Source organism: Aspergillus ibericus (assembly GCF_003184845.1).
Source record: "Aspergillus ibericus CBS 121593 unplaced genomic scaffold BO80scaffold_59, whole genome shotgun sequence".
Lineage (NCBI taxonomy): Eukaryota > Fungi > Ascomycota > Eurotiomycetes > Eurotiales > Aspergillaceae > Aspergillus > Aspergillus ibericus.
In genome coordinates this window covers 63,400-88,480 of record NW_020292157.1, presented here as the reverse complement: position 1 = coordinate 88,480, position 25,081 = coordinate 63,400, and the positions used below count along the sequence as shown (strand labels likewise).

Below are 25,081 nucleotides of genomic sequence, written 5' to 3'. Positions count from 1 at the left end.
ATACTTGCGTATCCAAGATATGCATACGGAGTAATTCGGCATCTTCTCTGCTGCCGCAAGGGTTTGCCACGGGAAGGAGAGGGTTGTTACCAGATTACCCTATGGTGTACTCCGAGTAGTAATCGACCGAAGTCAATCAGATAATTTGGTTATCGGCGGTTTCATGTTCCGAAAGTACCGCCAATGCAGGTCTCTAGGGCACATCAGGGATCGGAATTTCTAACCACCACGCGGGAATCAGTCCCCTTACTGATGTCAAGGGGGAGCCTAGCAACGCGCCCAATCCAGCACCATCGGCCAACAACCAGACACCGATCGATATATGAGAACAAGACATTCCTGCACTATGCTAGTTGAGTGGAAGCGAAGTGAGGGGCCACCTCGAGTCAGGGTGCAAATACGGAGAATGGTACGGAGTACTCCATACGGACCCAATGTTTCCGATACTCCGATCAGAGATACTTGTTCATTACACATGGATATATCACAGTTGATACTCTAAAGTCATCAACAATCAATATCATTATTCCGCATCGATGCTCACCTCTGTTGATGCTATCAAGAAGTGGCATTTGCCAGAGGCCTCTTCTCACTTTAGGCATGATGTATACTTTGCTTGGCAACCCGCTCCAAAAAGGCGAAAGTATACTCCGTAGACGCTTGGAGCTATGACATGACATAACAAGATCTAGGTATCAGAATCAACCATGAGTTCCTTGGAACCCAAATGTACTACCGCACTGTCTGCGCTATTATCCATCTAGGTGTGCAGAGAAAGCGAGAGCCACGAAACATTTAGCAACCACTTTGATGGGCCGAGTCACGTGAGGCCCGTTTCTTGGAACTAGCGATGAGTCAGCCCGGGCGGAACGGAGGAATTGCCGTCCGACATTCGTCAAACCCACAAAAAAGAGCGGGTGATAGGTTTTCTCTACTCATCCCAATCTGAAAAGACGAGGCCGGAGCGCACTTCTCTCGACAACCACATTAAACCTTTAGGTATGTGGTATTCCCCCGCAAGCTACGGCTGATTGCCCGATTTTCTTGATCATTGTCAAATTTTTGTCATGGTCGAGATAAGCGGTTGCATTTATTAGCTGGGTTTGGTATTGGAGTGAACCAATGCTGATTGAAATTGATCATGCAGAAGTTTAGTTCAACTTCAGCGTAACGATGGCCCCCAAGAGCAAGAAGACCGGTGACACCATCAACTCGCGCCTGGCGCTTGTGATGAAGTCCGGAAAGGGTATGTTCATATCAGAAATTGTAACATTCTCGACAGTCTCTAATTGTTCTTATCCAGTCACCCTCGGCTACAAGTCCACCATCAAGACCCTCCGCGTGAGTACACCAGCAGCTTTGGGTCGACCCAGACTACAATTTAGGTGAACGGCGGACTAATATTTTAAACCAACAGTCTGGCAAGGCCAAGCTGGTCATCATCGCCGCCAACACTCCCCCTCTCCGCAAGAGTGAGCTCGAGTACTACGCCATGCTTGCCAAGGCTCCCGTCCACCACTTCTCCGGAAACAACGTGAGTGCTACCCGACTATATCAGTGGAATATATGTGGAGCGGGGACTCTAGGCTTGGGTCTTGAAGAAGCTCTCCCGACATGGATATCACTATCCCTAGTGCGAACAACAGGCTAACTGGTTGGCATATAGATTGAGCTCGGTACCGCCTGCGGTAAGCTCTTCCGCACCTCCACCATGGCTATCCTCGATGCCGGTGACTCCGACATCCTCTCTAGCCAGTAGGTGTAAAGCTTTGTCAATGATTTCATGTTATGTCTGAACGGCGGAATGCCATGATGTACACCGTCACGGCACGATTTAGATAATGACAGAATGAACTTTACATCTATATTGGGCTTTTTGTTTTGACGCTGTAGATAAGACCGTAGGGAGTGACTGGACGATAGCGCGGTCGCATCGCTACGATCTGGAGATCCGGTAGATGAGCTCCACCTCGTGAGTCACATAATCCATAGTCCAGTTTGTAAGCACTAGATAAATACCAGAATCTCATCACTTGAATCCTGTTGACTCACATGTCTTGCGTTTGATATCTAAGGATGCGCAAGAATGAGTTGCCGCCCATCTGACAAATGCGTCATAGCGGCTGCGGGCGGTGATTGGTGGAGAGGGTAGGGTTTAGGGCTGTGCCACTCGGTAGCGGACGCTTGCTTGGAAATCAACGTCGAAAGTGCCTGCGCCTATAATCCCTTCCCTTTCGCCCCCCGACACCACCCTTTTCGACAACCTCACCGTTCGCAGGAAGTGCAGCCGCCCCATTTCCAGCAGTCACAATGGCCCGTCGTCCCGCGAGATGTTACCGCTACTGCAAGAACAAGGTGCGTTCGATCGCTTGATGGATTTTTGTGTGTTTGTGGATTCTCGGTCGGGATTTCGCTTGTGGGGGAGCAGAGTGTCAACCACTTGGATAAGGCGCCGCGCTACGCAGATGTGTTCTGGATGGATATCGTGCTTTTCCCGATAGGGAAGAGAGGAGAAGAAGCGTTCGAAGAAGATGATGAAGACTAACACGATGCCTGGATGATAGCCCTACCCTAAGTCCCGGTTCAACCGTGGTGTTCCCGACCCCAAGATTCGTATCTTCGATCTGGGTCGTAAGAAGGCCAACGTCGATGACTTCCCTCTCTGCGTGCACCTGGTCTCCAACGAGTACGAGCAGCTGTCCTCCGAGGCTCTCGAAGCCGCCCGTATCTGTGCCAACAAGTATGTCGACCCGCCACAACCCAACCCGCCCGACCATCCACTAACCTAGACCTTCAGGTACCTCGTCAAGATCGCCGGTAAGGAAGGTTTCCACCTTCGTGTCCGTGTGCACCCCTTCCACGTCATCCGTATCAACAAGATGTTGTCTTGCGCCGGAGCCGATCGTCTCCAGACCGGTATGCGTGGTGCCTTCGGTAAGCCCCAGGGTACCGTTGCCCGTGTGAACATCGGCCAGATCATCCTGTCCGTCCGCACCCGTGACGCCAACCGCGCTGCCGCCATCGAGGCTCTCCGCCGTTCCATGTACAAGTTCCCCGGTCGCCAAAAGATCATCGTCTCCAAGAACTGGGGTTTCACTCCCGTCCGCCGCGAGGACTACGTCCAGCTCCGCCAGGAGGGCAAGCTCAAGCAGGATGGTGCTTACGTCCAGTTCCTGCGTGGCCACGGTCTCGTTGAGGAGAACATGAAGCGTTTCCCCGACGCCTACGAGAACCTTTCTCAGGCTTAGATGGAAGTTAAATCGCTTTAGGACGAAAAAAATGAGACGTATTGAACTATTCCCAATTTTCACGTCCTGTTTTGTTATCCTTGATGTCATTTAGTGTCTCAACGTATGGGGCGGAGTTATTGAACGCGGATTTCCTCGGCTTGTTTATTGTAATGCCGTTGTAGACTGTAGGGTGCTTCACATTGTACCTGCTGTGCACGTGTTCTACTCGATCGATGGTTTCAGCCTCAAATCTGGTTATCTGCACTAGATACTGGTCTGGCCTACGGAGTATCGTTATGGGTTCCAGCCTCAGCTGGATAGGCCTATCGACTCCTGGTCTGGTGTCGATTCCAATACACTCGACTACTAGATCTTGCTATTGTGGTACGACCTATGCAGTGAACCAACCCGACCCTTCTGTACAAAGTACTCCCTTAGGGACTGTATCCTTGGCAAGGTTATCTTATTAGTACAATAACATATTCAGGTATTGTCCTGCAAGATCTATAGCGTCGAGTCTCACAGGCGAGAGAGTACACACTCAGGCCTCTCATTCACGCAGCTATACTTGACTGTATTCTCTACTCTCACGATTCGCGGTTGTGTGATAGCCGCAAGCCCAATACGAAGCAAGTATACAAACTCATTGACGTGATCTATGGCAGACGTATACGGTGTGACCCAAAGGAGGGGCTGCAGATCGGAAGACAGCCACGCCAGCTGAGAGGAAAGAGGGGAGGGAGTGGAAGACTGGACCGAGCCCCTGACGGTCAGCCTCGCTTTGGGCCATGCAGGGAAGGCGGGATATGACATGTCATTGAGATCAGAGCCGGTGGAGTGCGATGGGGTGATCAACACTGGCTGATCCCAGGATGGCTTGACCTTGGTGCAGAGCAAACTCGAATCAAGGGGGAGACCGGGGCGAGCAAGGCAGCGTAAGTACCTCAGCTCTCCGAAGCGGTGGTGAGTTGGCAGCGGCCCGGAACTCCTACGGAGTACCAGTGGTGGTGATATCGACAGATGGATTCGACAGGCAGGCGTCGATCAGCCGATCGTCGCGATGCAGTTGATCGGATTTCGATAGTGAACGCACCCCTCATCCTCAGGTGTCTTTGTTTGAGGCTGCCTGGGCCTTCATGTCACGACGCTATTGACAAGACTATTATGCTAAGCGCTTAGCAGACAAAGAACAAGAGATATATTTATCCACGTTGTTTCCAACAGTGGATATCTTTTCTCGAAGAAAATTTTAGTTTTTTTTCCTCTCATCGCGGGAACCAGTTGTTTCAAAAACAAACCATCCGCCAACCCGGTCTGGTGACTAGCATCATCCGGGTTCACTTCGTCCGGTTGACTTTTCCTTCCTGTCTGCGATCTATCGACCATCTAGGTACTGTTACTGCTCGTACGACTCGTCTGATTCCTCCGATTGAAGAGGGGTACCATTTCCTGACCACCCTCTCGACCATGGAACATTTTTCCCTGGTTTAAACTCACGTCTTATCTTGTCCCTCCCACGTCATCTCCGAATCATCAGCGAGCGCAGGCCTCGTGTCCGAACCACCGCTATCGGACCTGTCTGGTTTTGTTTTATTTTCTGTGTCGAAGTCGAGATCTTCACCCTAAGGCTGTTTCATTGCTATATATCGTGTTTGTCTCGTTCGTCGTCTACTTGTTCCTCCCCTCCATCCACGACGCGGTCACGCGGGGGAGATCCACCGCGATCGATAACTGGCCTTCTTATCTCGCTATCTTGCCCTCCCCAACGGCTACCTCAAACCCGACGACCACCGCGTTTCTTCGACTCCCCCAGTCAACCCATGGCTTTTCGTCTACCTCCCCAAGTTCCCCGCCGTCGCCCCTCTTATTCGAACTCCCTACCCCCACCAGCCCCGGACCTCTCCTCCCCGCTATCGCAACTACCGGAGAACGAAGCAACAGAATGGGTGCTCTTTTCGCCCACCCAGCAGCCCAACGTCGCCCGCACCCATACAACCTCGACTGATCGTACCCCACGGACACAAGGAGTCTCCCGTCTCAGCGATTTTGGCTCTTTCGGAACCGCGACCCGATCCGCTGTCGGCCTAGAAAGCGAGTCTGTCGATGATGCTCTCGAGGATCCTTTAGACGACGATGGGACTGAACTAGACAGCCTGGATGATGGACTCCACGCTTTTCGGGCTCCGTCTTTGGTCCAAGAGGATCAAGGGGCTCCGGCTGTTCTCCCAGCCCATGACGGGCTGGGCAGCTTCCAAGCATCTAGCCAGACCGTGCAAAACCAGCTGTGGCAGCATGAGCAGTACAACCCCCATCGGAGGCCCGGACTACAGCCCCGGCGTCGCTCAAGTGTTCAGCGCCAGTTGGATTTGATCACGAACGAGGAAGAGGCTGATGTGGAGAGAGAACGGTGGCAGCGCATTGAGAAATGGAGAATGGAACAAAGCCGGGTGCTCTTGCAGGAGATCGAGAAAGCGACGCGCAGGAGACGTGATAGTCGCGTCAGTGGCATGTCAGATCCAGTGGCGTCATACCCCGTAGTGTCGGATGTTCCAGATGGTGTCCTCGAGACACCCAAAGAGCCGGAGCCTTACCCACCGGCAGAGCAAGATGCAGAGGGAGACGAGTCTCTGTGGCAGCGCATTACGCGCAAGGTTATTCGAGATCTCATCGGAATCGACGACTCCTTACTGTCTGTTCTTTTTGGTGAGTCGCTACCATGCACCGACGATGAAGAACAACCACCATCGACGCGAGATTATACATCCAACATAGAGGCACTTCATCAAGAGCTGGGCTCCGTGCCGGAAGATCATCCTATCTGGCAGACTCGAGTGCTCCAACGCATCGCCCACGAGCTGGGAATCCTTGTTAGCCAGCTCTGCGAACACCCCGGTGCTTTCACGACGTATCTGAACATGTCCAATGAGATCCCCAACCAGTATGCTGGCATACCTCTCGATCGCGTCCCCGAAGGTGCTGCACCCTCCGCTTCGGTGGACCCTACGACTATGGAGTCGAGCATGAGTACCGAGTCAGTTCTCTCTCCCCATTTCTCTCCGACACTTGGCGATCCCAGCAGTCGAGAGCACGCAGCCCAATGGGGCATCGAGGATGACGACTATATGAGTCGTCCAGCCAACAATACAGCGGCCGAGCCGCTGGCTGAATCCGCTCGCACTCAGCAGGAGAAGGAGTACTGGGAGCGAGATCTGGATGTTAGCATGGCCTTCCGTTACTTGCGGAACCGCTTTAGCCACCGAGGCAGCAACAACGACCCTTATCACGGCTCCCCGCGCCGAGCCCCGCAAGATGCGTCTCGTCGCGCGGCAATCATCCGGCAGCACCACCCACTCGTTGCTCGAGCGCATTCGCACTCCCAAGCTCAGATTCGCCGTCAATCGCAGTACTCATCCCACCATTCGGGGCCGACCGGGGTTTCGTCGCCCATCCTGCGCCAGCAGTTCCGCCGCCCCAGCTCCAGCTGTGCCAGTCAAAGCGCGAAGATGTCTGCCATTTCCAGCCGTCGGACACTCACCGGCTCCAGTCGCAACTACTGGGACATCGGGGGAAGTGTTGACAGTGGAAGTGCTGTCGCGCCGGTTGCAGCTGGCCTGGGGGGCTGGGGCGAGGTCTGAGCAGTCTGTTCAATGAAGATCGTTGATGACCCTCTCCGCCCCGATACATATTGCATGTTGGTGATTTCCATTGTGAATAGTTCATTTGCCTTTTGGCCGGGAGTTTGGTGTTTCTGGCATTTCGCATCATATATTGAAGAATACTGAGCTATTGGTTTGGTTCCTTTGGGGCTATAAGTGGCTGAATTATGCATTTGCCACGTGTTTCTATTACGTTTCAAACATACATATTGAGAATGGTCTCTCGCCATGCTGTTAGAATTTTCTGGAGGCAACTTTGGGGCGCAGGGGATCCAATGCATTGGTTCGGGGAAAGGTGCATGCGTCGGCGTCTGTAGAGGGGCAAACCTGCATTTCACCGGGGATTTGAACTGCATATTTTTCTTTGCATTTTTTGGAGATGTACATACTACTTACATACTACATAGTAGTCACCTCAACCGACGACTAGGACGAAACTGTGCCGCCTCACCACGAGGCGACAATCCGTGCTGGGTTTAATCGATCCTTTGGGCACATCTGCCGGGCGTGCATTGCCACGGGCCACTACTGTATATTCACGCCCCCACTTGCTGCCTGCCGCCATCTGAACCTTTGAAGCTATACGGTTCCCACTTTGTCATATCAATTATGAATCACCACGACCTCGGCGGGTTCCGTAACCGCACCCCCATCTTCCCCCTGCCAGATGACATCTCATCTCTGTCGGCATCGCCTAACGAGTCAGAGCCGAGGGTACAGTTAGCTTGCAGTTAGCAGATGCGCTAATCGAAGGCTGAACGATCCACCCATCGCTCATCGGATGTATCTCTTTGACCTATACGCGGAAGAGCAGGGGTACCAGGTCCAGCAGATACGTCCATATAAGCCGGTGCCTGCCCGTCCTCTGGGAACAGCACAGAGCAAATTATTCCCATCCTCTCCCACACCATGGCCACCGAAAGTCCAATTCTCTCGACCCTCTCTTTGACGGTCAACAGTCACCCTCTCAGGCTCTCCACCCTTTACCGTCCCGGCCCGAAACCCGCCATCCTCTTCCTCCACGGCTTTGGCTCGTGCAAAGAAGACCTCCACGACCTCATCTACCTTCCTTCCTTGCGCGACCATACTGTCATCGCCTATGATGCCCCCGGCTGCGGCGCCTCGGAGCACTATGGTCCCAGCAGCGACCTGACCATCCCCTTCCTTGTGGCCACGGCCCAAGCAGTGCTCGCGCACTACCACATCACCAGCTTCTACCTTATCGGGCACTCCACCGGGGCCCTGACAGCGCTCATGCTGGCCACCATGCTCCCCCGCACGCAGCAACTCCTCGCCTTTATCAACATCGAAGGCACTCTCTCTCACGACAACTGCTTCTTCTCGCGAACCCTGTATAACGACCTCCTCAAATCCACCTCCCCCGAAGACGACCTCGAGAAACTCATTGCCTACGTCAACTCGACGCCGGGCTACTCACACTCCCTCTACGCCTCATTACTCCGCTCGCGCGTTCGTCCCGACGCCGTCAAACCCATTGTCACCTCCACCGTCCAGCTGTCCTGGAAGAACCTCCTAGGGCGCTTTGTGCGATTATCCTGCCCGCTGATGTACATGTACGGGGACCAGAACTGCGAGGCGACGTTTCTGGACCAGCTGGAGAAGAACGGGGTGGAATTAGCACGCATCCCCATGAGCGGGCACTTTCCGATGTATTCCAATTCGGCGAAGATGTTTAAGCGCATTGAGGGGTTTTTTCGAGACTGCAGTTTCGCGACTAGCAGTAACAGTAGTGCGAGTGGCGGGAGTTTCTAGCCATGGATGCTGCTAGCTAGTTAGTAATTGTTACGACACTTAATGAATAGTTCAATAGATAGACCAATGTGATTTCTTTCTTGTTCCTCTGATTGGCGTGTGTGGTCCTCCAGGGTCCGGAGAACAGTCACTCTCCGGAGTCCCGCGGACCCCCTCTAGGCTCCTCGGTAAAGTTAAAGTGCTCGGCGCGAGGTTAAGCACTTGTCGCAGCGAGTGGAGCATCTATTACTGCGGACCAACCTCCCATTCTACCTATCTCTATCATTTTGATTCTACTATCTCGTACATACTATGTAGTATCGTCAACCTCACCCTACTCAACATCACCATCTCAATCCATCCTCAACCCAGCAAACCAAGAACATACCCCCAGTCAACTGAGATCAATCTAGACCCCCATGACTGACGCGTATCTTCCCCATGGCCAGCACAAACGCACCCACCAGTGGGGCCGCAACGGCACTAACGATCTCTGCTCGTCCTCTACGAAAGTAGTAACCAGGCACGTGCTCCGCGGAATGGATGGCAGTGGCACGGCCTTGGGGACTTGCCGGAGTGGGTTAGCTGTCCATTTAGACTGTTGATTGCCTCCATCGGATGGACGATACTAGTATCCTACACTATACTAGGTCGTTTACGTCCCTCGGTACCTCTGTATTGCAAATAACAAGCGTCTGTTAGAACACTTATTCCGTACTGTGTACTCCGTACGGAGTACCAGAATACATCGGTATGTACCCACCGGTTGACGTTTCGGCGAACGGACAGGATCCCGTTATGGGGCTGCTTATTGTCTTACTCGTTTGGACTTTAGGCTATCTTGTTAGTTAGTACTATGTAGTATTCCCCTGGTCGGTTCTGGGTATGGTTGTGGGTGCCGTGACTCGTGTGGCAGTGTGTCAGTGTGCTGTGTGGTTGTGTTGGGGGCGCTTGGACCAGGCGGGTTTAGTTGAGCATTATCCCACATAGTTAATATAAATATCAATGTCAAGTAAGAATACGAATATCCTACCATCCTTGTGCCTTCATCTTGTGATCGAGAGGCCACAGAGGGTAATTCTCCCCCCCCCCCCCCGATTTCTAGATTGAGGAATGTGAGACATGAGATCGTTCTAGACATGCCTCACTATATTTCTCTTTCCTGAGTTACCTAACAAAGGATTCAATTCACATTAGCTTGTCTCATGGCCAGACCTGTAGTAGCCCAATATCCAGCCCAAGTCGATGAGATTTGTCAGTATTTTCCCTAGCGGGAGATATTCCGGCCGGGTTGGGCCGACTTTCGTCCTGTTCTAGCCTCGATGTCCGAGGAGATGTACTTATCACTATGGAGTATATGATGTGCCGTATAGTATTGGTAGTATAAAAGGGTATTATATAGATTAGGTTAATCTGCACCTCACCCTAACTAATCCCTAACGGGTGCGTGCTGCATCTCCTAAGGAAATGTACTATCTCAGTGAGGAAGGTCCTCACACACCTCCCCCATCCATCCATCTTCTGTAATATAGAACTGAAGAGGATTTAGGCAGCATTTATTATGATAGCTTAGTTTGGAATCCCACTACCCAGTAACTACATATTCCAATCCCACTAATCCAGAAAAGCTAAGGCGGAAGTCTCGATTCTAACTACTAACTGACAGTTTGTCGAGTTTTACTACTAGCTGACCTATCGGAGATGTTCCACCATTCCGAGACTACTCGTATGAGCACTAGACTAAGCATATTTCCGCTTACTCACTACTCACTCCTCACTCCTCACTACTTCCTTTGCATTTATTCAGGAGAGACATTTGGTTTTAGCATAGGGATATCTGCATGCCAAGAGAGGCCGGTATGTACCTAACCTAACCTGTCCCATCTACAGCAAATAGGTAGGTAGTAGCTACGTAGGTGAGGATCATGTTAGCTAGGATTGATTTCCACTTTACTTTACGGAGTACTAAACCCTGCGCTATCCCAAGAACGGGTAAAAAAAAGTAAGTTGATGCACGAGTCATGGCACTCGAATCATGTAGATCAGCGGGAAACCGTCACCGTTTGAATATTTACCCGGGGTTGATAGCACGGTAGGCCGTATCTATCTGCCATCATAGTACTCCGTATAATGGAGTGACACGGGTAAATAGGTGGAAGTGTGTGGAGCGGAGGGGTGGGTTTGCGGGACGCTTTGAATAAGGCTTATCTGTGTCGTGATTAGAGTCTAAAATTGTATGTTTGTTGGGATGGTTAGGTGGGATTATCTAGGTGTTGGTACTTGACCGGGGATTGGGTGAGATTGGTATGCTAATGTGTAGTAATTTGGATATTGTTACTTCATTTGGAGGGGACTCCGTGGGTGGGAAGGGTTGATAGTGGTATTTGGTAGAGGATTAGGTGGGTGTTTCTGCGCGGGTTTCACCGCGTCTACTGATTTAGGTGTAGGACCTGTCTTATCTGTCATGCACGCACGCTCTAGTATGGGTATTGGTATGGGTATAGTCTATCTGTATATCTACAACAGCGGCACGAAACGGTTCATCGATAAGTCTACCCGGCTAGTGCCTCGCCCACCCAATCCATCTGTACCGCACTCACTCCCCGGGCGTAACTGCGGTTCGTGAAGACGAATTCGTTGTACATGATGGCTTCGACCTTCTTGCCGAAGAGCACGCTCGACGGGTGGATTGCTACCGTCTGGTTGCCCACGACGGTGCGATAGCTGCCGTCCGGGACTAGGCGCGCTGTGTTGGTGGAAAATCCGCGGAGGAAACTCTTCAAGATGTGGACGGGTGATGGGTCTCGAACGGGATTTGCAGACGAGCCTCGGGTGTCGTTGGGGAGGAGCTTGGCTTGGCGGCATTGGGTCGTGAGTTGTCTGCGGACATCCTGTAGTGATTGTGGTTGGCAAAGTTCGCGATAATGAGTAGATGCGCTTACCATAACGGACTGCATGGCCCGGTGAGACACCAGGTGTCTCTCTGCCCATGCTTTCCGGTCTGTATTCTCGGCTGCGTAGGCTTGCACAGTAGAAAGCATGGTGAGGTGATCGCCCTCTCTCCGGTAGAGATCCCGTCGCGCGACTTCAGCTTCCTCCTTCTTCTCCTCCGACGTAGTGTTTAAAAAGATGTTCTCCACACTGAGACAGGAGATGATATCAATCACGTCCAACAGACAATCCGGTCCATATTCCGAAGCTGCCAGGAGCACGCGACCGAGCGTCGGCGTGAGAGGCAGCTTGGCGATGTGCATTCCGATCGCGCTGATCTTTCCCGTCTCTTCCAGAGCTTCGATGCTCAAGAGCTGGAGCAACGCCTTCTCCAATGCCTCCCGCGGAGGCCGTGTCAGGAAGGGAAAGCCCATAATGTCGTCAACACCGCGGGCCTTCATGTTGAGCAGAGCGGAACTGATATCACATCTCAGGATCTCCGGGGTATTGACCTCGTCCAAAGCCAAGTAGTCCTTCTCAGTATATAGTCGATAACACTGGCCAGGTGCTTCACGACCAGCACGACCCTTACGCTGAATCGCAGCCGATTTGGAGATGGGTTTGACCAGCAACGAATCCAGCCCGAGGCGCGAACGGAACTGCTTGATCTTGGCCTTTCCGCAGTCCACCACAAACCGCACACCCGAGACCGTCACGGAGGTTTCTGCAATGTTCGTGGCCAAGATGATTTTGCGCGTCCGCGGCGGAGCCGGGACGAACACTCGCTGCTGAGCTGCCTGAGGGAGCGCTGCAAAGAGTGGGAGCACTTGGATCTTGGGCAGCGCAGGGTCCATTCCAGTAGCATACTCGTTGACCAGATTCTCCAAGGCTTCGACGGTCTCTTGTCCGGTCAGGAAGACCAGGATATCTCCCGGGCATGGCTCCTTGTAATGGATCTGGAAAATCACCTTGAGAGCCGCATCAACAAAGTCATGCACCGGTTCTGGAGCGTAGATCGTTTTGACTGGAAACTGACGTCCCTTGATATGGCACACCGCGATATCATCCTCGCTCTTCTGGCCTGCAGAATCCCCATTTGTATCCTTGGACTCCTCCTTCACACCCGCCTTGATAGCGCGTTGACCTTGAAATCCCTCCTTGAAGAACCCCATCAGGCTCTCCATATCTGCCGTAGCACTCATGACCACAACCTTCAAGGGCACTCCACCACGTCCTTCCCGCTTCCCTGAGACCAAGTTCCTCAGGAACCCCAGCACCTGATCAACATTGACACCACGCTCGTGCACTTCATCCACCACAATCGCACTGTATTTGGTCAACCACGGATCATGCAGCATCTCCTGCAAGAGCATTCCCTCAGTCAAGAACTTGACCTGCGTACTCGGCGACGTCGACGTATCAAACCGAACCGAGTAACCAACTTTGCTCGCTGGCGAGGAATTCCCCAACGGAGTCCCCATTTCCTCCGCCACACGTCGAGCCAGAGAGATCGCCGCCACCCTTCTAGGCTGAGTGATAGCGATACACCCTCCCACCGGAATCTCCTTCTCCACCCCATCACTCCCTTGCACGACCGTCTTCACCGACCGACACCATTTCTCAGTCACCAAGAACTGTGGAATCTGCGTACTCTTTCCGCTACCCGTCTCACCCACCAACAGCATCACATCATTCTTGCGCAAATTCCCACGTATCTCATCGGCATGTGGGAAAATCGGAAGGTTCTTGCGAAGCTGGTACAACGCCTGTGCCTTTTCTCGTAAGGGGGTGAAATTCGTCTTGGCGCTCGGTTTGTCTTTTCGTTTCCCGTCCTTCGCTAGCTTGTGTTGTTGTTGCTGCTGCTGCTTCGGCTTCTTGATCGTGGGCTTGTCGTCCGAGACCTCCCCATTCTGTTCCGGAGGCACCTCCTTCTCCTCTGTCGTTGGCTTCTCAGCCTTCGTTATGCCGTTGTCGTGTTTGCGCTTCTTGTTCTTCCGCTTCTGGTCGTCCTCCTTGCCTTGGGTCTTTCGCTTTGCGGGGGCGGGATCCTCGACCTTTTCGGGTTGCGGTGCTTCGGTGACAGGGACGACGTCACCGGCGTCGTCGAAGACGGTGCGGACCCTCTCCGGCATTTTGAGTGTGTGGAGTGAATTAGGAATAGGAGATTGTGGTCGTCACGTCATGTCGCAAGTTGTGGTGCGGAGTTGGAGATCCCCGAAATTTTTTGAGATGCTTATCGATAAGACGCTTGGCGGCTGTTGGCTAGACCGTTGCCGATTGCAGTCTTCATGTGGGTTCTTTTGCATTGAGTGATTGTTCGTTGCGAGAGATTCGTACTGTAAATTAAGTGTCTTTGGATACCTTATGAAACTGTCTGTCCAAAAGTCTTACTCAATTTTAATCTATGCCTTCATTGCATGGCTCATGCCATTCTACATTTACTATAGCCCGTTTACCGATCTATGTTCAATGCATACCCCAACCACGGACTCGTCGGAAAACAAAGGCCCGATCGTTCTTGAGTCCGAATTCCGCCCAGTCGTCCGTGAGCTTGTTGTAACTCCAGTAGCCCTTCCAAGCCAATTTGGTGTTTTTGGATGGGTTGGGTGGCGTCATGTTAGAGTTAGTAGGTTTGTGTGTTGAGACGGACCGAAGGGAGAGGTGTAGGAGGTACATATACTTCGGTCCCACCCCCTCGGTTTCAATGACCAGATCACGAGGGTCAGGTTCTCCCGTCGATTGAGCCTTGACTGGCAACGAGTCGTACTCGGAGATGATATCACCCTGTGTAGCCTCTTCAGACGAATCGGAGGCGGGGGCCGGTTTGGCCAAGCGCCAGCGACCTCGGTGAGCCTGCTTCAGCGCCCCCATTGCGACAGGGGGAACGGTATCGGTAGCTGCTGAGGCGGCGTCTGGCCCTTGACGATGATGCTGTTTCTGAGAGATTGCCCGCGCAGCCTTGAGGTTTTCTTGGCTGATATAGGGGACCACCTCTAGTGGCTCCACTGTGCTAAGTAAGTAAATGACTGTCCCATCCGGATAGAAGCGTAGATAGCGATAATAGGTCACGATATGAATGGGACTGTTCCATGAGGTGTTCTGGTACACCGAGGCGGCACCTGGACGGGTGTAATTGACGGTGCTAATGTAGATACCCGTGAACCGAATTCGAGGGAACATCTGGAACACTTCACCCCACGAAGACAATGGCTCGGGAATCTGTACGGGAATCGACCGAGGAAACGGTGTGTAGCGAGGCCCCAAAGTGTATTCCGGTATGCCGTGGATATCACAGGCGAACGAATAATGCATGGCCTTGAACCCGAACTCGGAGCCCTGACAAAGGCGCTTCCAGATGTGCTGCTCGTTTGCAAAGTGATACGCCAGACGTTTGCAAACCAGTGCCGTTCGGCAGAATGCTGCCGGGTCGATCACAGCCACATGCCGTAAGATTTCGACCAGAACCTCGGACGGGACCTTCGCAATGGGACATGGGGGAGGCGGGGTATTCTCGATGACTGGTTCGGCCTGCGGGATAGGAAGATGGGCAAACGAAGCGATGAGCTCAGGCGTTGGCAGGATCGTAGGTTCATCTGTGGGTTGCTGCGTTGTCGTGGCGCTGCCGGCTGATGCGCTGGAAGCTGGGGTCTGCGCAGTCTTCTTCCATAACGAGGCGAAATGCTTGTTTCGGTATGTTTTATCGACCGCTGCATCTAGCTGCACATACACAAGTCAGTAATGACTTTCACAGCAGAATTTAGGTGCCTTACCCGGTAAGCTTTACGGTAGTGGTGTAGACTGTCTCCCAGACTTCCCTCGGCTTCCCTCTCGACCGCTCTTTCAAAGTGCTCCAAGGCCGACTTGGGCTCGCTTCGAGGTACTCGCGAGTGAAATGCATCCTCATCAGACACTCCTAGGCTCAGATGACCAACTCCATGAACGATCTCGCCGTGGTCAACCGATGTTGCGCCTCCGTCTTCCTCTTCATCTTTGCGCTCCGATGCCTCGTGGCGGGTAGGAGGGAAATGGCTCGACGGGGCCGCGGAGGATCTGGACAGCTTGGGGTGAGCTGGTTCTGGTTTCGATGGCTTTGTCCGGCGCGAAACTTCCTCGCGCCACTGGCGTCGAAAAGTCTCGAGCTCCGCGTTGTCTTCCATGGCCGCTAGGGTGTTGCAGTGGCCGCGGCGGCGATCGGGGGTTCCGATTGATAAGCAATTATCTCGGGCGGGACCTGCACCTCAGCGACCGGTCTGACAGGCGGCGAATGGCCTGGCAATAGACAGAGCCGTCAAAAAAGAAAGGGAGATCAGAAACAGAAGTACAATCTTAGTACTCCATCATAAAATTCTCCACGATTGATAAGCGATTAAACGATCACTGGGCAGACAGGGGTCAGGAAGGTGGTCGAGAGGTGAGGAATGCTTATCTCCGGGGCTTCCATCGAAGGTGCTCGGCTCCACGCGCCACCGCCAACCACCGAGTCCCGATCGTTCTTTTTCTCTGACGCATTTGCTTCCCCCCTCTGACGTCTGCTGTAGATCCCACGACTACGCAATCATCAACGGCAGGGATATCCGACACCAGCGGCACATAAGCGCTCCCCAGCATCCTCATCATCCACTCTCGTCTATCCTTCGCCGCCGAATGAATGTCCGGGATCCGCACTGATCTTGCGCCTGGGGACCGATATCGCTCCGACGGTTTGAGCAGCGCTGGACTAAAAGGGAACCTAGCAGAGTCATGGCCCTTGACTAAAGACACAACAACCATGGCAGCTACTTCTGGAACGGGCTCGATCCCAGTCCCGGGCGCCACGCAGAAAACGGAGGATGTCTCGATCGCTCAAAGGATGGTTTCAGCCACTATCGGTAGTTTCTTAACGAATATTCTAGGTAGGTGAAGCTGCGAGTATATTCCAAGCAGAAGATACTTACAGCATTGCATAGTCACTCCTCTCGATGTTGTTCGGGTTCGCCTGCAGTCCCAGTCGCTGGTCAAGAATTCCTCACCGTTTACCTCGCACACAACCCATACTTTGAAGAATACCTTGAAGAACGCTCCCCCAAACCTTGGAGTAACCGCTTGTTGTCGAGAAGTTTTCTGGATTGGTCAGAATTCCCCGGTATGCATGCTTGGACCGGATACGGGGGCCTTGGGGGCTACATCGGTGGCAGACTGTGCAGTGGAAGAAACCCAGCGCAGGACGTTCACGTCAACCTTAGATGGCTTGCGGAAGATTGCTCGAAACGAGGGCGTGCTCACACTTTGGCGCGGGCTTAGTCCTACTTTAATAATGAGCATTCCGGCGAACATCATCTATTTCTCTGGGTACGACTGGCTGCGCACCGATGACAGGAGTCTAGTGAAGAGGTTCTTCCCTGACGCCTACGCCCCGTTAGTCGCAGGTTCAGTTGCTAGAACAGCAGCGGCGTCGGTTATCAGTCCGATTGAAATGTTCCGCACGCGCCTACAAGCCACTCCTGGCACCGGTGCGGGGCATTTTAAGGCTACTTTTGAAGGCCTACACCAGATGGCTCAGACAGAAGGTTACAGTTCGCTGTGGAGAGGACTGACGCTTACTATGTGGCGCGATGTGCCTTTCTCCGCGCTTTATTGGTGGTGCTACGAAGAAATCAAGAAATATCTGATTGACAGTCGGAAGAAGTCCTACTCGCATTCTCTGCCGCCTGGGCTTTCATCTGCCAGCCAGCGACAACTACACGACCTTGACACACCGACCTTTTTGGACAGCTTCATTGCAGGCGCTAGCTCCGGATCTCTGGCAGCGTTTGTCACCACCCCGTTCGACGTGGGAAAAACTCGCCAACAGATTTTCCGACACATGGGTGATGGATCGGGTTCTTCTGCAGGCACTGCTGCGCAGGGAGCTCTTCACCCTGAACAGCTGCCCTTACCGAAATTCTTGATGCACATTTTCCGCGAGGAAGGCACGGCAGGACTTTTCCGCGGATGCGTTGCACGCTGCCTCAAGGTAGCACCAGCTTGCGCCATCATGATTTCAACCTACGAGTTCGGAAAGAAGATGGCACGAGACGTCAACGAGAGAAGTCGCTCTACAGATGAGTGAGCAGAGACGCTCTTTAGTCCGAACATAGTTCATATCTCCTTGGATATGGCTCGACACATACCGGCGTTCTTGTTTAGAGGCAGACCCGAAATACCCGAAGCTTGATCTAAGCAGCATGCATTCTCCACTTTCTTCTATTAATTATCATTGTTTGATTGCGATAAAGTCGGCGTGCAGTGCGTTTCGCCCGGCGTTTTATTGATGTATGATGATACCGCATTGTTATAGAGTTTCTCTTCTGCTCTTCTTCTTTGCTCCGTCTTACAGAGCATCTTCTTGTTTCTGCCTTTTCCTTCTATATCCAGCGTTCTGATTGTATATTGGGTCTCGCATGAGGCCAGAAGGGAGGGAGGTTTTGTTATTTTCCGGATATAAAAAGTCTTCCAAACCATGTATATCTATGATCTTCATAACCTTCTTAGAGCAAGCAAAATCTTCACTCCAGTTTATACCGACGGAGCTTTATGGTGAATACGTGCTTGATTGACTGCATCGGATTTTTGGGTGATTGGTGAGAGCTGTGATGGTTTCATATGCAGGGGGAGCCCTGTGATTGGACACGATCGATAGTATGGTTTGGTAAGCTAACAAATTGTCCGGGTCTACTCTGATCTTCATTTAAACCGAGCTAATTGAATGTGCTTTCTGTAAGGCCTGCTACCTAAATCCCGTGAGATGCTAACCCCCGCTTGGCAAGGGCTGCCAGGTAAGGCTGAAGGAGCAGGCTAAGGCTGCCATGACCTCCCAGGCAGAGTCACCTGCCGCCGTGGGTGGAGTGTGTGTCAGATGATGTGCTTCGTCTGTCCCTCGCAGTCAAAGCAATACCCCGGCCACTTTTCTCTCATCCTTCACTTTCCTCAGACACCATGTCTCCAGATTCCTGTGTTTATGGGAGGAGACGTGGAAAATGGCGGCCGACAACGAGATTAACGGCGGACAACCTCTCTGCATCGGAACCACAGTTGAGTAAGATTTCCATCATTTCCCTACGCTTCTCGTCATATAAAACCTGTTGAACTGAGAATTACAGTGTCGTGGCTGTCCCAGCGATAGGCGCAGATCCCAGGAGGACATGGCTTGACGAGAATTCCCAAACTCCGTGGCTTCTTTCCGACCTGACACGATACATCCCCAACGCCCGAGTGTTGCTTTCTGACCATGGCCACTTGGACTCTCGAGACGACTTGGAGACTTTAGCCCATAGGTTGCTAAAATGGCTTATAGAGGAAAGGCAGGCGACAGTGAGTTTTCGCCGGCTTTGCTTCGCCGATCGATGGCGTTAACATCCTGTCCAGAGCCTAAGACGCCCCATCTTCTTCATATGCCATAGTACCGGCGGCCTTGTTGCTAAAGCCGCACTTATAATAGCCAGTCAGCTGACATCCAAGCTTGGTTCAATCCTGTCGAGCTGCTACGGTGTTGCTTTCCTCGCGACTCCTCATCATGGCTCGAGTTATCTGTCGGCTCCTGAATTTACCAGGAGTATTCAGCGCTTGATGAGACTCAAACATCGCATCCCATCTGGACTTCAAGAGCTCTTCAGACCAAGACATCCCTATCTTTTACATCTCTCAAATCAATTCAGATCGATATCGGCAGATATCAAAATCTGGACCTTCTTGGAGACAGTCGATTCGACACTCAGCATCACCGACTCAGAGACCGGGGACTCTGTCGATATGCATGTCCCCATTACGTCAATTCGGTCGGGTATTCTAGACCTCGAGCATGAGAAAGAGCTTCCTTTAGCTACCGATCACCTTGGCACTGCGTGTTTCAAGGGCCAGGAGTTCACAACGAGGACGAGCTTCATAAATGAGCTTCAAGCATCGGTCTCTACGGCCATCAATCTGTCTAAAATGGCCGATGCTCCTTTGGACGTTGATTTAGAGGTTATGGTGCAGGTTAGTGGCTTTTTTGAAGACACCGCGCGAGGCATCAGTGATGAAACACCCCTGAAACTCTGGTCAACCAAAGCATCACTTAAGGAGTACTTGACAAGCGGACCTTCGTCATGTTTGGGCGAGCGGCTAAAGAGAACGGCCGGAATACCATCTAGCATCTATGATGACTCGTCCATAAGCAGCTTTGATAGCAGGCCGACGTCTGCTCAGGTTCGGTCATCGATGGATGGCATAGTTAATCCAACAGCAAAACATGCGAGTGAATCTACAAGTCCTAAAGCACTCCCCCACCGGCCCTCAATCAAGGAAAGTCGCAGTTTTCTCGGCCAAGCATCCCCTAGGATTCATATTTCTGAGCCAACCGGTCAAGGCTACTTCGACGTGCAGTCAGACTCCGCTGAAGAAGTGCAGAGGTCTGCCTCATCGCAAGAAGAAGATAAGGAAGAGGTTACAAAGAATCAAGAATCAGATGCGAGCAACTTGCTGTGAGTATTAAAGAGCTTACACTCCTCACCTTGATATAATATTGATTATGACAAATGAAGGTCGAGTTTACCACCTAGATATAGGAGCTTCCTACCAATTCCACTACCATCCAGAGACAGCGCCGATGAGCAGAGGGCAGAGATGCCTCGAAGAGCTCCACGATTTGACCAGCCAGAGCCGGGCAGCGAGAAGCTTCTTTGGATCCACGTGCCTTATACCCACACAGGATGGGTACCGCCCATACTTTCCAAAGCTTGTGAGGATCAAGAGAGACAGGCTTTGTAGGTAGTCGGCCAACTTCCATCATATCTGGTACCTTCGCTGACGAACATTCTTCATGTTAGCTTGGATAAGTTTATCAATGAGGAAAACTGGTATTCAAACCTCATCAGAGCTCGTCATCTGGAACCCCATGCGCGCTACGTACGGTCTAGTTGCATTCACTTCAAGCAAAACAAGGCTTCACATCCTGGTGTAATCGAAGGATATAAGGACCCCACGTTGGCTCTCTACGTAAGTCGGCAACTTCTTGAGGCATGCAAGATACTGATTTCCGTCATTCTTGCTAGATTCCATACGTACGTTCAGTTCAAGACTGGCATAGGTCTATAGTTGTAGTACTGACGACAGTATAGCTCCACTGGGATACTTATTGGAACCTAGTCCAGCGGCGTAAAGTTGTCGAAGAGCGATTACGACAAGGACGATTCAGACCAGTGCCAAGTGATATCTCCAAATCTAGTCTCGAGTCGAAGCTGATCTGGAAATACCTTGGCAACGAGCCCCCTATTCACATACGGAGGACGTTGGATCAGTTCGGATATCCGAACCTACGATCGACAGTCGCCAGAGATGACGATCAGATGCTCTGGAAGAGGACGAAAAAGGTGGTTAATCTGAACGATGAGATAAAGATTTCCGATCAACCCGAGGACCGACCCGAGGCAAAGAATGCATTCATGGACGGAAAGGTCCTTATGGTCGACCAGCTCTGGTTGTGGATTGTTGACGAGAGGACCGTTGTCACATTTTTCCCTAACCAGGAGGCTACCACGGCAGAGGGCAAGCTCTATGAGCAGTCTAACCTCTACAACAGCATTTATAACGAGCTGAACGGCGACCTAGCGAGACGGTTCGAAACAGCCGGCGACCTTGCTTCCCTAATAGTGTTACATGCAGTCACCGTTCTTCTCGACCGGACACTTCATCGTGACCTACAGATACTCCGGATATTCGAAGAATCCATCAGCATTCTAGTAAGACTCCTCAATTCTCTACTATATGGAAGTATTGACCCATAGCAGACCGAAATCGTGACCAAATCGTTCAAACGCTTTCGAAACCGCGGCTTCAACACTCGCCCCGCAGACTATAACAAGAACGCCGAAGGAAGACCAATGTCCGCTGCAGAACGCGATGAGAGAGATAACAAAGTAGCCAGACGAAACCGGGAAGACCTCTCTACATTGTTAGAGCTACGGGATATTGTAGACGAGCTAGGAACCATTCTTAAACTCCTAGAGCAACAAACGGCCACCGTCACAGCCATGACCAGCTACTTCGAACAGAAAGGCTGCGGGAAAGTATTCATCGAATCAGCCCTCTCTAGACTCGACGAGTATCGCAGCCAGGTCCTCGATATGCGAGAGAACGCGACTCTCGCCCAAAAAGCGGTACGTCCCTCAAGGCCTACCATACCCACAACACCAACTAACCCATGCACGCTCAACCTAGGTCGAAAACCTCCTCGATCTCAAACAAAAGCAAGCCAGCGTCGACGAATCCCGCCTCGCCCGATGGGAAGCAGAAGTGACCCAGGACCAATCGCGATCCGTCATGGTCTTCACAATCTTCACCATCATGTCAGTCCCCCTTGCCCCAAACACCCACAGACAATCCCCTCACAACGCAACAGCTTCCTCCCCCTCTCCTTCTTCACCTCCCTATTCGGCATCAACGCCCGAGAATGGAGCGGTACCCCCGAAAACCTCACCCTAGGCGAGATGCTCTATATAGCAGGTATACTCCCTCCCTCCCCCATCATCCCCGAATCCCCACCTATACACTAACACACCAACCACACCCCAGGCCCCGCCTCCTTCGCAATAATCGTAATAGCCCTCTTAATCGCCTTCAACGAACGTCTCCGCGAGACTCTCTGGCGCGCTCAAAAGCTCATCCTAGACATCCTCGCCGATTTTCTCCTCGCTCCAGTTACATTACTTTTCCAGTGGAGGAGGATGGCAGCAGCGTCGGCCAGGAAACCAGAACGCACGAAGGGCCGCTTGAATAGATATAGACGGAATCCGCTGAGAGAGTCACAGGAGGATATTTGGACAGAGCATGAGGATAAGATGGTGGTGGCGGGTCCGGGGGTGAGGGAGGGGGATGTGGAGGTGGAGCGGTATGCGGAGAAGGGGAGGGAGAGGGGAGCGTTTTAGAGGGAGATAGAGATGTGTAGATGGTGTTTCTGGATGAGTGAAGGGAGGTAGGCACGTTATCTGGACTTGATCAATTGGTTATAGATCGAAGACACTTTTTTGTTTTGGTATGGGACAAGTAGAATGTCAACAGTATAGACCCTGCATTGTACGCTGAGTTCACTTTGTTCCTCGTCTTAAGCAGGCCCGTCCATCTATCAGCAATATTCTTACAGCTACGAAGACAGCACAGTTCATGAACAATTAATATAATGAAATCGCAAACACCACAGCTGACGAACTGCCGTGGAGTACATAAAGTACATGGTATGATACACAGGACTCCCTGAGACTTTTTGTGCCCAATATAACGGAGTGGAGATGATGAGGGAGAAAACCCGACCTGATGCCGGAGAAGAGGGTGTAGAGGAATAGGAGAAGTCGGGAATGAGGTAGTTAGGTGGTCAAAGACGTGTAACACATTAAAAACAAAGGAGATATTTGGAAATCAACAGAAAACATATCAGGACATGCCCGTACTATGCAACAAGACGCTCGAAGGGAATCCTTTCAGAAACAAGGAGGGGAAGGCTATACGAGGCGGGGACTAGCTTAGAACATGCCGCCGCCCATGCCGCCCATACCACCCATGCCAGGCATGCCACCGGCAGGGGAAGGTCCCTTCTCCTCAGGGGCCTCAACGATGGCGACCTCGGTGGTACCGAGGAGGGAAGCAACACCGCTGGCATCAACCAGGGAGGTACGGACAACCTTGAGGGGGTCGACAATACCAGTAGCGATCATGTCAACGTACTCACCCTTGGAGCTGTCGAAACCGCGGTTGAAGTCCTTGGCGAACTCATCGGTGAGCTTGCCAACAATGACGCTGCCCTCAAGACCAGCGTTCTCAACAATGGTGCGGGCGGGGCGGGTGATAGCGCTCTTGATGATGCTGACACCGAGCTGCTGGTCGAAGTTGGAGACCTTGATGTTGTCAAGGCCGTTGGCGGAGGCCTTCAGGAGGGCAGTACCACCACCGGGGAGGATACCCTCCTCAACAGCAGCGCGAGTGGCGTTGAGAGCGTCGACAACACGGTCCTTCTTCTCACCAACCTCAACCTCGGAAGCACCACCAACCTTGATGACGGCAACACCGCCAGAGAGCTTGGCCAGGCGCTCCTGGAGCTTCTCCTTCTCGTACTCGGAGGTGGTGGGGTCAGCCATGACACCACGGATCTGCTCGCAGCGCTGGGCAATGCTGTCCTTGCTACCCTCACCGTTCAGGATGATGGTGTCCTCCTTGGTGATAGTGATGGCGCCGGTGGAACCGAGCATGTCGGGGGTGAGCTTCTCGAGCTTGATGTCAAGCTCATCGGTGAAGACAGTACCGTTGGTGAGAACGGCAAGGTCACCGAGGATGCTCTTGCGGTTGTCACCAAAGCCAGGGGCCTTGACAGCGGCAACCTGGAGCTGACCACGGAGCTTGTTCAGGATGCAGACAGCAAGAGCCTCACCCTCAATGTCCTCAGCAATGATGACGAGAGGACGGCGGAGAGTGGTAGAAGCCTCGAGGGCGGGGATGATGTCCTGAACGGCGGAGATCTTCTTCTCGGAAAGCAGGATCAAGGGCTTCTCGAACTCAACCTTCTGGGACTTGGCGTCGGTGATGAAGTAGGGGGAGGTGTATCCACGGTCGAAGCGCATACCCTCGGTGACCTCAAGCTCATCCTCAAGGGTCTTGCCCTCCTTGACGGTGATAACACCCTCCTTGCCGACTCTCTCCATGGCGGTGGAGATGAGCTTACCGACGTGGGTGTCGCCGTTGGCGGAGATGGTGGCAACCTGGGCAATCTCCTCACCAGTGGTGATGTCACGCTTGTTCTGCTGGAGGTAGTCGACAACAGCGTCAACGGCAGCCTGGATACCGCGACGGAGATCCATGGGGTTGCATCCAGCAGCAACGTTCTTGACGGTCTCGGAGAAGATGGCACGGGCAAGGACGGTGGCAGTGGTGGTACCATCACCGGCGAGTTCGTTGGTCTTGGAAGCGACATCCTGGAGGAGACGGGCACCGAGGTTTTCGAACTTGTCCTGGAGCTGAATGGCCTTGGCAACGCTCACACCGTCTATTGTAGTCAGTATATAGGATTCCGGAAGCTCCGCATTGAGAATAGACTGGACGAAAGCTACATACCCTTGGTGATCTTGGGGGAGCCGTAGGAGGACTCAATCAGGACATTGCGACCCTTGGGACCGAGAGTAGAGGTGACGGCCTTGGCAAGAGTGTCGACACCCTTGAGGAGCTGGGCACGAGCCTCAACACCGAACTTGAGCTCCTAGAGGGTGTAAGCAAGCTCCCCGGCTGTGTCATCGAGAGCTACGGGAAGCAGCCCAATGAGGAGCACAGGCAAGACGTACCTTGTGAGCAAAACGCTGCTGCTGCAGGCTGACGGAGGGTCTCTGGAAAGAAGCACGCTTGGAGGCGGCGGACAGGACGGAGGTCCTGGAAGAGAGAGCTCGTTGCATCTTGAAGGAGGTTTGTGAAAAAAGAGGACGAAAACGAGGGCAATAAGACACAATTAGATCGAGTAGGCCCGACCGGAACTCCCAGAGT

General features: G+C 52.5%; 9 protein-coding genes across 9 annotated transcripts; 6 read left to right on the top strand and 3 right to left on the bottom strand.

The window, feature by feature from the left end:
• The first annotated feature begins 959 nt into the window (after positions 1-959).
• On the top strand, positions 960-1,867 carry BO80DRAFT_429168 (60S ribosomal protein eL30). Its single transcript, XM_025720404.1, has 5 exons — positions 960-999; positions 1,148-1,246; positions 1,304-1,341; positions 1,418-1,534; positions 1,667-1,867. Exons 2-5 carry the CDS (start codon positions 1,174-1,176, stop codon positions 1,757-1,759), a joined length of 321 nt encoding a protein of 106 aa, XP_025570654.1. The 5' UTR covers positions 960-999; positions 1,148-1,173; the 3' UTR covers positions 1,760-1,867.
• A 380-nt stretch (positions 1,868-2,247) lies between these two features.
• Positions 2,248-3,713, top strand: BO80DRAFT_429167 (60S ribosomal protein uL16). Its single transcript, XM_025720403.1, has 3 exons — positions 2,248-2,355; positions 2,565-2,740; positions 2,798-3,713. Exons 1-3 carry the CDS (start codon positions 2,311-2,313, stop codon positions 3,246-3,248), a joined length of 672 nt encoding a protein of 223 aa, XP_025570653.1. The 5' UTR covers positions 2,248-2,310; the 3' UTR covers positions 3,249-3,713.
• Positions 3,714-4,670: 957 nt separating this feature from the next.
• Positions 4,671-6,990, top strand: BO80DRAFT_230624 (uncharacterized protein). The gene has a single exon (XM_025714461.1). The coding sequence runs from the start codon at positions 5,051-5,053 to the stop codon at positions 6,863-6,865; it is 1,815 nt and encodes a 604-aa protein (XP_025570652.1). The 5' UTR covers positions 4,671-5,050; the 3' UTR covers positions 6,866-6,990.
• A 591-nt stretch (positions 6,991-7,581) lies between these two features.
• Positions 7,582-8,752, top strand: BO80DRAFT_230549 (alpha/beta fold hydrolase). Its single transcript, XM_025714460.1, has one exon. It carries the CDS (start codon positions 7,796-7,798, stop codon positions 8,657-8,659), a length of 864 nt encoding a protein of 287 aa, XP_025570651.1. The 5' UTR covers positions 7,582-7,795; the 3' UTR covers positions 8,660-8,752.
• Positions 8,753-11,129: 2,377 nt separating this feature from the next.
• Positions 11,130-13,758, bottom strand: BO80DRAFT_417017 (putative ATP-dependent RNA helicase (Hrh1)). The gene is made up of 2 exons (XM_025718204.1): positions 11,581-13,758; positions 11,130-11,529 (listed from the first exon to the last, which is right to left on the bottom strand). The coding sequence occupies exons 1-2, from the start codon at positions 13,699-13,701 to the stop codon at positions 11,191-11,193; spliced, it is 2,460 nt and encodes an 819-aa protein (XP_025570650.1). The 5' UTR covers positions 13,702-13,758; the 3' UTR covers positions 11,130-11,190.
• Positions 13,759-13,925: 167 nt separating this feature from the next.
• Positions 13,926-15,974, bottom strand: BO80DRAFT_392020 (putative F-box protein (Pof7)). Its single transcript, XM_025717202.1, has 2 exons — positions 15,340-15,974; positions 13,926-15,286 (listed from the first exon to the last, which is right to left on the bottom strand). The coding sequence occupies exons 1-2, from the start codon at positions 15,724-15,726 to the stop codon at positions 14,036-14,038; spliced, it is 1,638 nt and encodes a 545-aa protein (XP_025570649.1). The 5' UTR covers positions 15,727-15,974; the 3' UTR covers positions 13,926-14,035.
• Positions 15,975-15,978: 4 nt separating this feature from the next.
• Positions 15,979-18,054, top strand: BO80DRAFT_230504 (putative mitochondrial carrier protein). Its single transcript, XM_025714459.1, has 2 exons — positions 15,979-16,461; positions 16,516-18,054. Exons 1-2 carry the CDS (start codon positions 16,218-16,220, stop codon positions 17,655-17,657), a joined length of 1,386 nt encoding a protein of 461 aa, XP_025570648.1. The 5' UTR covers positions 15,979-16,217; the 3' UTR covers positions 17,658-18,054.
• Positions 18,055-18,564: 510 nt separating this feature from the next.
• BO80DRAFT_366606 (uncharacterized protein) lies at positions 18,565-22,488 on the top strand (the record flags this gene model as incomplete). Its single annotated transcript, XM_025716252.1, has 10 exons — positions 18,565-18,623; positions 18,688-18,898; positions 18,953-20,046; positions 20,107-20,328; positions 20,392-20,560; positions 20,683-21,303; positions 21,352-21,720; positions 21,782-21,909; positions 21,963-22,066; positions 22,136-22,488. 10 exons carry the CDS (start codon positions 18,565-18,567, stop codon positions 22,486-22,488), a joined length of 3,330 nt encoding a protein of 1,109 aa, XP_025570647.1.
• A 234-nt stretch (positions 22,489-22,722) lies between these two features.
• On the bottom strand, positions 22,723-25,000 carry hsp60 (chaperone ATPase HSP60). Its single transcript, XM_025718203.1, has 3 exons — positions 24,886-25,000; positions 24,662-24,803; positions 22,723-24,593 (listed from the first exon to the last, which is right to left on the bottom strand). Exons 1-3 carry the CDS (start codon positions 24,991-24,993, stop codon positions 23,080-23,082), a joined length of 1,764 nt encoding a protein of 587 aa, XP_025570646.1. The 5' UTR covers positions 24,994-25,000; the 3' UTR covers positions 22,723-23,079.
• Between the last annotated feature and the right edge of the window lie 81 nt (positions 25,001-25,081).

What these genes read in the sequence shown, in the direction of transcription:
- BO80DRAFT_429168 (XM_025720404.1), top strand. Translation starts at nt 1,174, where the DNA reads ATGGCCCCCAAGAGCAAGAAGACCGGTGACACCATCAACTCGCGCCTG. An exon ending in TGTGATGAAGTCCGGAAAGG is followed by an intron (nt 1,247 to 1,303) that starts GTATGTTCATAT and finishes GTTCTTATCCAG; the next exon opens with TCACCCTCGGCTACAAGTCC. An exon ending in CCACCATCAAGACCCTCCGC is followed by an intron (nt 1,342 to 1,417) that starts GTGAGTACACCA and finishes TTAAACCAACAG; the next exon opens with TCTGGCAAGGCCAAGCTGGT.
- BO80DRAFT_429167 (XM_025720403.1), top strand. Translation starts at nt 2,311, where the DNA reads ATGGCCCGTCGTCCCGCGAGATGTTACCGCTACTGCAAGAACAAG. An exon ending in ACCGCTACTGCAAGAACAAG is followed by an intron (nt 2,356 to 2,564) that starts GTGCGTTCGATC and finishes CCTGGATGATAG; the next exon opens with CCCTACCCTAAGTCCCGGTT. An exon ending in GCCCGTATCTGTGCCAACAA is followed by an intron (nt 2,741 to 2,797) that starts GTATGTCGACCC and finishes CTAGACCTTCAG; the next exon opens with GTACCTCGTCAAGATCGCCG.
- BO80DRAFT_230624 (XM_025714461.1), top strand. Translation starts at nt 5,051, where the DNA reads ATGGCTTTTCGTCTACCTCCCCAAGTTCCCCGCCGTCGCCCCTCTTAT.
- BO80DRAFT_230549 (XM_025714460.1), top strand. Translation starts at nt 7,796, where the DNA reads ATGGCCACCGAAAGTCCAATTCTCTCGACCCTCTCTTTGACGGTCAAC.
- BO80DRAFT_417017 (XM_025718204.1), bottom strand. Translation starts at nt 13,701, where the DNA reads ATGCCGGAGAGGGTCCGCACCGTCTTCGACGACGCCGGTGACGTCGTC. An exon ending in GGGCCATGCAGTCCGTTATG is followed by an intron (nt 11,530 to 11,580) that starts GTAAGCGCATCT and finishes CAATCACTACAG; the next exon opens with GATGTCCGCAGACAACTCAC.
- BO80DRAFT_392020 (XM_025717202.1), bottom strand. Translation starts at nt 15,726, where the DNA reads ATGGAAGACAACGCGGAGCTCGAGACTTTTCGACGCCAGTGGCGCGAG. An exon ending in ACTACCGTAAAGCTTACCGG is followed by an intron (nt 15,287 to 15,339) that starts GTAAGGCACCTA and finishes GTGTATGTGCAG; the next exon opens with CTAGATGCAGCGGTCGATAA.
- BO80DRAFT_230504 (XM_025714459.1), top strand. Translation starts at nt 16,218, where the DNA reads ATGTCCGGGATCCGCACTGATCTTGCGCCTGGGGACCGATATCGCTCC. An exon ending in TTTCTTAACGAATATTCTAG is followed by an intron (nt 16,462 to 16,515) that starts GTAGGTGAAGCT and finishes AGCATTGCATAG; the next exon opens with TCACTCCTCTCGATGTTGTT.
- hsp60 (XM_025718203.1), bottom strand. Translation starts at nt 24,993, where the DNA reads ATGCAACGAGCTCTCTCTTCCAGGACCTCCGTCCTGTCCGCCGCCTCC. An exon ending in AGCAGCGTTTTGCTCACAAG is followed by an intron (nt 24,804 to 24,885) that starts GTACGTCTTGCC and finishes TACACCCTCTAG; the next exon opens with GAGCTCAAGTTCGGTGTTGA. An exon ending in CTCCCCCAAGATCACCAAGG is followed by an intron (nt 24,594 to 24,661) that starts GTATGTAGCTTT and finishes TGACTACAATAG; the next exon opens with ACGGTGTGAGCGTTGCCAAG.